Raw genomic sequence first — 13,377 nt, forward strand, 5'->3', positions numbered from 1 at the left:
ACCTTGCTGAGCTTTGGGGGGTATACACCGGCCTGGAAATAGCCTGGACGATGGGGTTCAGAAGAATTTGGCTTGATTGTGACTCAAGTGCAGTAGTAAACAGTGTCAAAAACCCTTCCTTGAAGAGGAATTCTGGGTCGGTCCTCTACTACAGGATCAGCGAGCTCCTTGACAGGGGTTGGCAAGTTAGGATTGAGCACGTTTATCGCGAAGCAAACGGTTGTGCAGATTTTCTCGCCAATCTTGGAGCGGCACAAGAACAAAGCCTCATGGTATGGAATTCCCCTCCTCCAGGGAGCGATCTTTGGGTACTTAGTGATATTACTGGCACCTCTTGGCCCAGAATGATTAATTTAGTGTAGTTCCTTTTGTTGTTTGGGCTTCTGGCCCCTTACCTTAACCAAAAAAAAAAAAAAAATTTATCTCTCACTACTAAAAATTATAAATATATTAGTTCTTTTCAAATAGTAAAATACAAATGTTATATTTAAATTTTGAGGAACAATTTTATTTTGCTCAAGGATATATTTTACCTTAGCACTTAATTTTCTACATATAAGACTCCAATTAGTTGTGGAAAGTGATAAAGATGCTTGAATCTAATTACAAATTCTTGAAGCAGTGCAAGACAGACAGTGTTAGGTTCTAAAGGACACTATATTTTGGTGTAGTTTTTAGTTTTAGTTTTAGCCTTAATCAAAGAAAATAAGAGCCATCTTCCAGTGAAGAAGTGATATTCTTGTTAGAGGAAAGTGCATAAACAGAGAGAACTAAAATGGTGTAAGAAATCTCTTGTATTTTTAAGATGCTGTAATAATATTCCAATATCCTGAATAACCAACTTGATCAGCAAGTACACTGTGTATGGATTGTTAAGAACACAGAAATCATATTAAGAGTAAAAATGGCAGAAAATCATAGACACAGAGAGTCAACAGCAGCTTGTGATTGTTGTATTGGAGAGAATCAGAGAAAGCTATGGAGAAATTTCAAGCCTAGGCTCAAAGCAAAAACCAGTGAAGAGCTGCAGCGGGAACCTCTTCAAAACAGGGCATTTCTGTGACCATTTCCATTGTTTGATGTTCATGTCGTATGTCAGAAGTGCTGGAGATCCATAACTTTGAATGTAGATTATATCGTCTGTTCCACTGCTCGCGAAAACATCATCCAACTCGCCGAAGCCTTGGAAGTATTTGTGGGGCATTCGAACAATCTCTTCCCACTTCTGATCATTTAGAACCCAGATTCCAATTCCTTTAATGATGTCGGGGCGATCTTGCTTACCGATCCCTCCCACCATTACAAGCTTCTCCTTCAGATTCATCAGACGGCCGCATGTTAGAGAGCAAGGAACCGGAATGAAGTTCCTTCTCAAGCTGCCTTGCGAAGATCGGTTGGAGATGTTATATGAGATAAGAGCATGACGACTGTCCGGTATGCCACCCCCAGTTGAGTAAACTAAAAAGTAAAGCACGCCATTGCATATCACACTCTCATCGCCACCTCTCCACCCCAGCAAAATCTCAGTTAAAGCCGTTGCCCAGGTCGCATTCTCTGAATTGTATAAATGAATCGAGATATCCCACATGAAAAAGTTATCCGGGACTTGCCTAGATTTTACGATTGCTACGGTATATTTGTGGGATTCCCGGTTGACAGACATTGCTAATGCACTGTAATCAGAAAAGGGAAAACCCGAAGGCTCCTGGAGCTTCCTGCATCTTTTAGTAATGGGGTTACACATGCACAATTCGCTTCTGCTTCCATTGTCCATGAAGCAAACTAAACCATGCGACGAAGCAATGAACCAGTTAGAATTGTCGATGCAGGGTAGTTCAATGTTGTACCATTTCCGAAGGATGGGATCATAAGCATAACCAGTTGGTTCATCAGAATTAGTGAACATGAAGTACCAAGGTTTCTGTGGTAGCACATGGGACAGGTTCCATAAAAACCTTCCGGAAGTGACGATCTCATACCATCTTTTGCACACAGAACCAGCTCTGAAAATGCTAGCAACCGGCAGATAGGCTAAGATCCGTTCCACCAATTCGTCCGGCAAAATACTGTCCACAGAAACAGCTGCTACTTCTTTGTCACCTTCCTCGCCAACTTCTGAAAATGAATCCCAGTCCTTAATCTCCCTTCGCGAGTCATCGTAGAAGTGACTGACCCATGATGTTTCTCCCGCCATAATTGCGAGTAAAGGCCTAAAAATGATTATATTTAACAGGTCTTAGTCAATTAAGCATCATAACACAAGATAATAAACAAATCCATGAAAAGTAGTTCTAGTTATACCAGATTCAAACCCCATGATCAGAAGCACAAAAAACAGAACAAAAAACTTCATGAATCAGATAAAAGACAATAAAGGCATAAACTTCAGATTTTACCAAAAAAACAAGACATGTATAGAAAAATCTCCTCTTTTCAACAATAAAGTTGCAACAATTGAAATTCTCAGATTCATCAACTAGCCAAACGAAAAATATAAAATTATTTGATGTTTAGAAACAAGCATTAGCAGTATGTTGCACAGCATATTAGTATCAACCACAAAATTCTTGTTGCATATACTAAATGGTTGAAAAACAAAAACCATATGAAACAACTTAGCAAAAAGGTGATATTTCCCACAAATTTTGATATGATATACAAAATCATTCTCAGCTAACCACAGAAATAACCAACACCAAAGGAACAAACAAAATCTACATGCTTTGATTTAGCTTAGAAATTTGATCATAAAATAGAACTAAGAAAGAATAAACCATAGGGGACTTTTATCAAACAGAAGAAAGTAACAAAATTACATTTGAACAAAAAAAGGTGAAAAAATAAAAAACTAAACTCTAAATGCCTAACAAAGAGAAAGAGCATTGCAAGTAGCTGATTCCTTGAGAGAAAATGGTGCTGAAAATCCAACATTTTAAGGAAAAAAAGAAAACAAAAACATCTTTTTTTGTTTTCTTAGTTCTGTATAAGAAACAGCATTTGAGGCAAACAATAACCTTCAGTTTCAAACCCTAAATAAGTTTCGCCATGATTCAAAGAACAAAAACAGTAGCAAGAGAAAAAAAATATATCAAACAGTTAAACAACCCATTAAAACAAACACGATCCTGAGGAGACTAATCATCAGAAGAAACAAAAACCATCAAACAACAAACTCCAGAAAACATATACAGATCAATGAACACAGAAAACACACACAAAATGAAAGCTTTTTACAAAAATATAAAAAAAATTGGGGAAAATCAAATAAGAAAAAAAGCTAACATTTTTGGGAATTCAAAAGATGAAGTCTCATTTGAGAGAGATAGCGAGAGAGAGATGAATCTACCTTTTCTTCCTGAGGCTCTTGAACCAGTGTTAGCTGATTCAGCTGGTTTTGCGGATTGTGCAGAAAAAACCAAGAGAGAGAAGAAGGAAATAAGGAATGGAAAAAGGGGAAATGAAAAAAAAAGAGTTTGTTAGTGAAAAAAAAAAATAGGGAATTGAGAGAGAGAGAAAGAGAGATTGAAGAAGAAAACTAAACAAAAACCATTGAATGGAGAAAGGAATGGGAAAATGGAAGAGCAACAAAATGGGTTGCTCTAGATTTGTTTGAGAACACACACACACACTCTCTCAATATAGAGAGAAAAGAGGGAAAGCCAAAAGGAGAAGCGTTTGTTTTGTTTTTCTTTTTCTTTTTTTTTATATATATTATTTTATTATTATTTGTAATAAGTAAATAAAATTTTGGATTAATCATTAATAAATGAGTAATGCTATATACAATAGAAAAAAATTTCAAGTATACTTAGAATACCAGGGTAGTGTTTTAGTTTAATCGTTAATTTCAATTAATATATATTATATATATTTTATAATTTACATCAACAGTTAAAATAATTAGAACACCAGTATTTTCGATGCACTTAAAATTCTTCGTATACAATATAGTAGGTAATATTATTATTTTTAGTCAGAATTTTATCAATAATAATTTATACTTATATTTATAAAAATTTTACACATAAAAATTATATAATTTATATTTATATTTTTTAAAATTTTGCACATATAAATTAATATAGTTTGTACTCATATATTTTTAAAATTTATACACATAAATTAATAAAATTTATTTATTAAAAATAATTTAATATTTATAATAATTAAATAATAATAAAAAATATTAAAAATTAATGTCACAAAAATTTCTCTTATATAGTTAGAATGATTTGAGTAATATTTTTTCACCTTCAAAACTTGAATTTGTGGATATTTTCTTTCTGAGTAACTTTATTATTTAGCTGAAATTATTGTCTTATGGTGTAATTTAGAAATTGTATTTAGGATAAAGTAATAATTTTGTTTGTAATTTTAAAATTAATTGTTAATTTTGTTTTAAACATTTGAAATATTATATTTTTTAAATATTTTATTTAATTTTATTTTTTTGTTAAAATTAAAACTTTTTAAATATTTTTTAATTTCTCTATTATTAAGAGAGTGATTTTGCTGCATTCTAACGGATAATGTCATTCTTTAATTGTATATTATTTTTAAATTATTCTCAATAAAAAATTTATAAAAATAAAATAAAATAAAATAATGAAGATAATCACTTTGCCTGTTATTATTTTTTTCTATTTTTTTTGTTACTTTCATTGCTAAATCATTAAACCACCAATCCACCATCAAGTCTATCATAATTGTGAATTTGTGATTGTTGTCACTACTTAGAAGAATGTACTAGAAAAAACTAGAAAAATTTAAAAGAAAAAAAAATACTAACTCAAGGTAGAAAACTAAAATATAACGAAATAAGATGTTTTAATTTTCAAATATTACTAACAAAATTTAGTTAAATTGTTAGAGATTAAAATAATATTGTATCTTTGTACTTATTATACTTAATAAACAAAATTCAAGTTCTCTTAAGGGTTAATAGTTCATATTTTTTTATTATTAATATCTTATTTCTATCACTAAAATTTTATCCAATAAAAAAAATAATAAATGTAACTATCATTTAATTAATATGATATGAATGGATGAATCTTCTTATTTTTTTCTTGAGAGTGTAAAATACTAAAATATGATCTTTATATGCTTGTTATTATTATTTATCACTATTATGAATATACAAGTGACTTAATAGGCGTTTAATTTATTTTCATATATATATATATATATATTATGCGTTGTGAAAATTGATGTTATTGTATAAATTAAAAATTATTAGGGATGGGAAGTTATCATCAAATCTATAAAGTTACAAAAATAAAAAATAAAAATTGAGCAAAAAGCTAATTTTGCAAATTTAGGGTAGTTTTAGAATTAAAAATTAGACATCAAAGCGCAATCATTTCTTTGAATTCTCTTTATTAATATATTGGTATTGTTATTATTACTATTGATTAAACATTATTAACATTTGATACTTGATAGTTTGTCATATTATGGTGGATTAGTCATTTATTGCTAGATTTTTTTTCCTTCTAAGTAGTACTATTATATAATCATTTTTTTATACTATTAGTATTATTATGGTTGATTTTGATGTTGTTTTATGGGGATATTATTTTACTAATTAATAAGCACTATTATATTACTGGTTTGATACTGTTAGAATTATTATTGTTAGATTGTTGATGTTGATGTTGTTTTATGTGATATTTTAATTAATTAATAATGTGTTTCCATTAATTAACGTATTATTAATTATTTTGTTGTTGAAACGACAAAAACGACAGGGAATGAAGTGCGGCTTTGGCATTGGGATAGATGGAGAATGCTGCTTTCTATAATTCTATTAGATAAGCGCGTGTCATAAAATAGTTTAAACTTTAAATATATTTTTTCTTTTTTAATCTAAATTATTGCATTGTCCATGAAAAGTAGTTCAGATGACATTTGTCCCTCTTCTCTTCGACTGCATTTATAAACAAAAATATTATATTCAGAGATATTAAATTAGTGTATTTTATATTTATTTTAACAAAAAAAATAAAAAAATATTAATAAAAAATATAATTTATTTTTTATTTTTTTATTATTCTTGTTAATTTTTCATAATTATATTTTTTATTATTATATTTTTCGTCTCAAATTTTTTGAATAGAAAAAAATAAAAATAAATTAGATTTTTATAATTTATTTTAATTTATCACTAAACAAAATATAATAATACAAAATTTTGTGTCTCTGTTTTTTAGGCAGCATTTGGTTTCAAAGACAGAGACACAAAGATATGGACACACTAAAACATGTTCTGTATTTATTTGTCAAGACACAAATCTTTGATAGACATATTAGTACACAAATATACACAAAATACATGTATTCAATGTACTTCCAAAATATTGAGATCCAATCAATTAGGCACAATTTTTTACTCTTTTATCCCTTATTAAATTTGAAAATAACATATTTATCATTAACCCTACTTTTTTCTCTCCCTCTTCGTCTCTATCCACCGATGACTGACCATTCTCCTTTCCCCCTCCTCCTTCCTTCCGCCGCCGCATCTCGTCGTCCAGATTCGCCGCCAGCGCTACATCTCCTCCTTCGTCCAGATTTGCGGCTGTCGCCTCTTCTCCCTATTCGCGATGTCCACTGCCACCTCTCCCTCTTCCTCTTTAAGTTTGTCATTGCAGCCTCTTTCTCTACCTTGGTTCTTCTCCTTTTACAGTTTTCTCTTCAGTTACCTTCTTTTCCCCTTTTTGTTTTTCTTTTGAAAATTAAAAATTCTTGTTGATTCTTGTAAAATATTTGCTGATTGATTTGTGGTGAATCGTGTGTGATAATGAATCTGTAGTGGTAGAGATGGTGGATGATAATGGTAGCAATGGTGGTTTTTTTTTTTATAAGGATAATATTGACTTTTTTAAATTTTATTGTATCTTATTCAATGTTTACTAAATACAGTATATAGACATTAATAATTTCTGTCCATGTCTTTAATGTCTATGTCTCTGTGTTTCTGTCTTAAAAAAGACATAAACCAAACGCTGCCTTATGTCTTGTTCTCAGTGTCTTGTCTTGTCTTGTTTTTAGAAATAAACGCATCCTTATAGACTGCATTTAAGACAGATAGAGATTGAAAGACAAAAATTAAAATAAATTTCTATATTGTATATGGTATAAAGTATACAAGATCGAATTATATCTCATTATCTTATTTAGTTTAAGATAAAAGTAGAAACTAAAATATTTAAAGTTATTAAAGTATTTCTACTATAAAACCCTAACCCTCTCCCAGTAAATAGTAATGAGTCCGATCAACTTCCTTTCTCCTTTTTTCTTTGCTCGAAGTCTCGAACTGTGCATGCCTTCCAATCTCCCAGTCTGTGCAACCTCTGTCAAACCCGCCACCCACAGCACAACCCAAGCCTTACTAAAATTGTCAATCATCATCTCCTTACTCCTATTGACCCTTTCTTCTTTCCCTATCCCTTTATTCTCCCTCGCATGCTCTCTCTTTCTCTCTTTCAAGTTTAGTTTTGCGTCGTGTCTGTCGTCATTCTGCTTCTGTTTGGTCTGTGCTGCTGTATTTAGATTTGTCGTACTACCTCTATTTTCTGCTGTGCTTGCCGTTCTGCCTCAGTTCCAGTTTTGTGTCGCCTCAATCTCTTTCATTATTCTTTTTTTTTCTATTTTGATTTTGAAATTCTCTTATATTATGAGATTGTTGAATCTGATTTTAATATATATTGATGAAATTGTTGTTGTTTTTTGATATTATTGTTGTTGGTGGTGGTAAAATTTTGTAATGGCAGAGGTGTGAGGTGGGATGGGATGAGAAGTGGGGTGGGATTGGGGTAAGAAGTGAAGGCTTAGTAGTGAAAGGATTGTGAAGGGTAGATTTGAAATATAAAATTTTGAATGAGGACATTTGAAGAAAAAAAATTATTAAAATTTCAGTTTCCATCTCTACTTCTAAAATTTCAGTTTTATGTATCCTCATTTTTTTAGAAATATTTAAGGGACTAAAATTTTAGTTACCGTCTCTAACTATCAAACACAATATCCCAATTTCCACTCTCAATTCAATACTCCATATCAAATACTACCATAGAGATTTTAAGTATGTGTCACTTCTTATATAACAAAAACAAAAAAAAAACTAAATTATTAAACTTTAAATTTTAACTAATTGTCTAATTCATCTCTCGTTCAACTAATAAATTATTTTATATATAAAATAAAATTTCATTTTTCCGACATATATTCAAGTGAATAAGTAAGGTATTCACTTAATTATTCTAAGTTGTTTATTTCTCATTATATATACATCATCATCATAACAATTTGGGTTCAATTTTAAAAGTTTGTTTTAGTGGATAATTTAATATAGAGAAAGAGTGAGAGTTTTATGTCCAGATTAAAATGTATGTAAATATTACTAACCTACTTATGAACTTGTGTAAATTAACAAATCCACATATATAGTTGAACTAATTTGACTCGTCGAGTTAAGAGAGAGAGAGAGAGAGAGTGTGTTTAAAAACTAAAGGGAAAAAAAATTCAAGTATTTATATCCATTTACTAAGCTATTCCTGAACCCCGTTTCAAGTTTTCTATCAACTATATGCTAATAAAGCTTAAAATAAAGTAGTGATGTTCAATTCCTTTTTCTTTTTTCGCCTTAAACTTGTGGCAAGGGTGATTCTTATGCTGTTATTGGGCTCACTTCCAATCTTCCATTTAATCCACGGAATTAACTTGGATTAAATACTTTTAAAAAATATATACATATATATTCATATTCGTTTTAATTAGCCTTGGATCATAATTATGCCATCGTCTTAGAGAAAAACATATGAGCCTTGAAGGAATAAAATTAAGAAAATATAGCAAGCTTGTTTGTTATATATATAGAGGATCCTATGCTTTATATAAACAATGCCTAGAGTGTATAAATTTTTTAAAAGAAAAAGATACATAAATTTTTAATTTTTTAATTTGATGACACATAAATCTCTGACTAATTGAAAATACAAAAACGTTTTTCACACCTTAAAATATGAAATATTTAAGTCCCTCCATCTAAAATATATAAGGACAAATAGATCTTACGGAGGAACTTAGATGTCTCACTTCTTAAAAAGTGATGGACGCTTTTGTATTTTCAATTAGTCGAAAACTTATTTGTTTTCGAGATAAAAAAATCAAGAATTATTTTCTCAATTTTTTAAATTATTGTTCAACTTTTTAAAATAGTAATTAATATAGCTTCAAACTCAAACAAATTGGATTGGCAACAAACAAAACTATATTTAGTATTTACCATTAGAGTGCATCATGGAGCAACTTGTGAACCTTTTTTGCCCTAGGCCAAAAAAAGAGAAGAAAAGGAGAAAAATGTGATTAAATTAAAAAAGATGAAAAGTTATTACAAAGAAGAAGATGACTCCAAATTAAGCCATGTCAAGAATCAAATGCAAGACACACAAAGCCAAATCCCACCCCCTTATACATAGAGAAATGAGTCAATTACTCTTGTATTGTACATTATTTTTCATAAAAGTTGAGTCGAATTTATTATTCGATACAAATAGTATAATTCTTAGGTACTATTTGAAAGTTACTATTAAAACATATACAATAGTACAAAATTTATTTATTAACCAAGACACATACAAATATTTTTTTTTTAAAGTTATGTTTTGAAATGAAAATTATTCAATACAAATAACATAATTCTAAGGTACCATTTGAAAGTTATATTACTATTAAATCATAACAGTGCAAAATTTATTATATTTAATAACCAAATATTATTTGTCTCTTCAAAAAATAGGTATAATAATAATAACAATAAAGGTAAGATATTGAAAGTCTAAATATCTGTATTTATATTATAGAGACAAATAAAATTTTAAAAGATAAAGGATGCTTTTTATCCTAATATTTATGATTTTTTTTAAATATTCTTAGTGTTTAATTTAATTTAATTCAATTTTATCTCTAACATGTTGATAAAGAAATAAGAAATAAACAAGAAGATAAAGATTTAAACTGAATGAAAAGATACATTAAAATTAAAATAGAAATAAAAAAATAGATTGAAATTAAATAGAGAATCATTCTACTTTCTACCCAATTTTTTGACGCATTCTAAAAAGAACTCATCAACCTAACTTGCCAACGTCATAGTTGGGGAATTGAATTGAAGGGACTCCTCAACCTTCTACTCAATTCCCCGATGTAACAAGAGAGTGACTCCTCAACCTCAATTGTCCACATCATGGTTTCATCACAAAATCAAAAAGGAATTTTCAAACCTCTAAAAATTCTATGCTACGACTACAATAGCTAAGGAGGTATTTATAACCTCTTATTAGATTAAAACAAATAAAAACCCTAAAGCCCATAAACGTAAGGCCCAATCTAGTAATTAAATAAATAAAATTAAAATATATTAAATTAAAATATTCTAAAAATATAAACTAATAAAATTAAAATATATTAAATTAAAATATTCTAAAAATATAAACTAATATCACGAATATTTGAAGCACGTATCACATGTTTTATTTTTGAATATTAACTCGCTCCATCTAATATGTTAAGAGCAAAAATAAAAATATTCAAGAATAATTTTAATATAAATAAAAAATATTAGAAATAAATTAAAGAATAAAAAAATATTAAAAATAAAATTAAACATTAAAATATTTTAAAAAATTACAAACAATAAAGATAAAAAAAAATACTTTCCCTTATTAAAAGGAAACTAAGTTATATTTATGCATAGTAGTGACTCTTAGGCACAAGGAAAGGGGTAGCATGTGTGGATATGCACAGTTAAAGCATGGAATGGTGAGGAAAAAAAAAGCTAAGTGAAGTGTTTGTAGTGGCAAGACCACTATATATATACATAAATCCATGCATATCACAAGGCTCTATCTTTTTCCAGCCACCTTGCGCACTAGTCACTTCTAAATAGTTTATTGAAAATTTTGCTACCTCTCCCTCCATTATATCATCATTCATCCACTTTTCAACCTTGTTATTGATTATTTATTTGTGGTATTCAACTTGTCATTGATTTTGTCTTGTTATGTGTGTTGACAAATACAATTTGTTTGGAGGCCAAAACCCATGTATCATATGCTGATTCAGTCTATTTGTTTGATGAGACTTCAACCTAACTTTAATCGGCTAATTTTTTTTGTTATAGAAGTAGGAGTGGTGATATATCTTAATATTGTAATTTTTGGTATTTTTTTAAAATTGTGAAAAGTACACAAATCGGAGGGTCCGATTTCATTACACACAGAGAGAGAGGTATAAATCGGACCCAAGGTTTTCTGAAATCGGACTCAAGATTTTCTGAAATCGAATCCAGGATTTTCTGCCAGTACACAAATCGGACCCAATGTTTTCTGCCAGTACACAAATCGGACCCAGGATTTTCAGTACCTCTAATCGGACGGTCCGATTTCTCTTGGACAACCATCATACGCCAGTGAATCACCATACACCCCCACAATTCAGGTATATACCATTCCTTTTATCATATTAAAAATAAAAAGTTCAACTTTAATCATCCAAAACATAAATAATAACCAAATCATTCTATTTCTTTTAGTAATTAATATTTGTAGGATTTAGCTTTTCTGTATCCTAATACAAGTTAAGATTGCTAATAATAAAAAATTTTAAATATTTTATTTTAATAAATGTATAAAAATTTAAATTTTGTATCTTTTTTATAAAGACTTTTTTAATTTGTAATTTTATCATGTGTTTTAAAAATATATATTAACTAAATTTATATTTTTATTAAATTCTTTTTTCTAAAAGAAGTTGCTAACAAGTGTTATATGCAAGGTAGAGAAAATCAATAATTTTTATAAAATAAAAAAAGTAAATTAAACACGTAAAATATTAAAATTATAATAATATTTAAATCACAAAATTGTTTGATTTTTAATAAAATATTATAGAATCAATTAACTCTATTAAAATTATAATATCAAAATATTTTAAAAGAAGTATAGAGATTTTATTTACTATAATTCTGTGCTCTTAAGGACACTTAGTTGAGAATACAAAAATATAAAATAAAAATGAATTTAACATTATTTATTACAGAAACATTAAAATTTTATCTTTTCTATGAAATTTTTTCCAGTTTTGTATTTTTGATGGTATTAGCAAAAATCGATTAAAAAAACTTTTACAATATTATGCCAAATAGAATCTTGGATGTTGCACATTATTCTAGAAAAACTAATTAAGCCATTAATCATTCTAACAATTGTACAATATATGATATATGTGTAAGGATTCAGCTAATTTGCTCTTTATTTAGAGGCACATATTGAAGTTTTAAATTAAAATTGTTTATTAAAAATATAAACAATTTTAATTTTTAATATTTTTATATTTATTAAAAAAAACTTTAAAATTTCATTAATTATAATTTTATTACGGAAATGTATCATCTCAATTGTTAAAAAAAAATTGAGAGTATAAAGTGTGATTTTTAACTCTTTATTATTTTTTTTCTCATATTTATTTTTTATTCCACTTATAAAATTAATAATGAGAGATCACACTTTACTCCCTCAATTGTCACTTAAAATACATATTTAACTAAACGCTACGTGTATAACTAGTAGCATGCAAAGTAGAAAGAATGATCATAATAAATAGCTGTAAAATTATATTTAATATTCTAGATAGTATGAGAGATGTTCATTTTGTAACTTAATAGCCCATTGTATACATTGTACAAATAGTCTATTGTCTCTCTAGCGGGATCCAAATATTTAATATATTTACCAACAAAATTTATTTTAGGGCAACAATTAAATTCTATGATGCACGGACACTGACACGGATACGGGACACGACACGACACGAGACACGCCGACACATGAATTTTAAAATCTTACATGACACGGGGACACGTATATATATAAATTATAAAGTATTTTTAGATAAATTATAATGATATTTTGATATTTTATTGATATTAAAATATAAATTAAAATTTTTAATTATTTTTAATGTCTTATTTTAATTATATCAAGTATTTAAAATATTTTTTGTTTTAATAAATAATAATATATATTATATCTAAATTTATTTTAAGAATATATGTTAAGAATAAGACTGGACACGCGGATACGTGATGGTATTTAGGTGTGTCCAGGCGTGTCCGAAGAAGAATTTTTTATTTTTTATAAAACACGGTTGGACACAGCAGACGCGTGTCAGACGAGTGTCGTGTCCGAAATGTGTACGACACGCGGATACGATAACTAAGCGAAGTGTTCGTGCTTCATAGATTAAATCTATATAGACTTAAAAACAATTTTTTTAATTTTATTTTTTCGTAACATTGTTCTCATCATTTCTTCTAAA

At 28.5% G+C, this 13,377-nt stretch overlaps 1 protein-coding gene across 1 annotated transcript; it reads right to left on the reverse strand.

Annotated features, from left to right (window-relative positions):
• Nucleotides 1–776: 776 nt before the first annotated feature.
• On the reverse strand, nt 777–3,733 carry LOC112726423 (F-box/kelch-repeat protein At3g61590). The gene is made up of 2 exons (XM_025775804.3): nt 3,347–3,733; nt 777–2,210 (listed from the first exon to the last, which is right to left on the reverse strand). Exon 2 carries the CDS (start codon nt 2,192–2,194, stop codon nt 977–979), a length of 1,218 nt encoding a protein of 405 aa, XP_025631589.1. The 5' UTR covers nt 2,195–2,210; nt 3,347–3,733; the 3' UTR covers nt 777–976.
• Nucleotides 3,734–13,377: the final 9,644 nt, after the last annotated feature.

The sequence above is a fragment of the Arachis hypogaea genome, chromosome 12 (assembly GCF_003086295.3).
Source record: "Arachis hypogaea cultivar Tifrunner chromosome 12, arahy.Tifrunner.gnm2.J5K5, whole genome shotgun sequence".
Taxonomy (NCBI): Eukaryota; Viridiplantae; Streptophyta; class Magnoliopsida; order Fabales; family Fabaceae; genus Arachis; species Arachis hypogaea.

Bases quoted from the DNA above. Each gene is read 5' to 3' on its own strand.
- LOC112726423 (XM_025775804.3), bottom strand. From the start codon at position 2,194: ATGGCGGGAGAAACATCATGGGTCAGTCACTTCTACGATGACTCGCGA.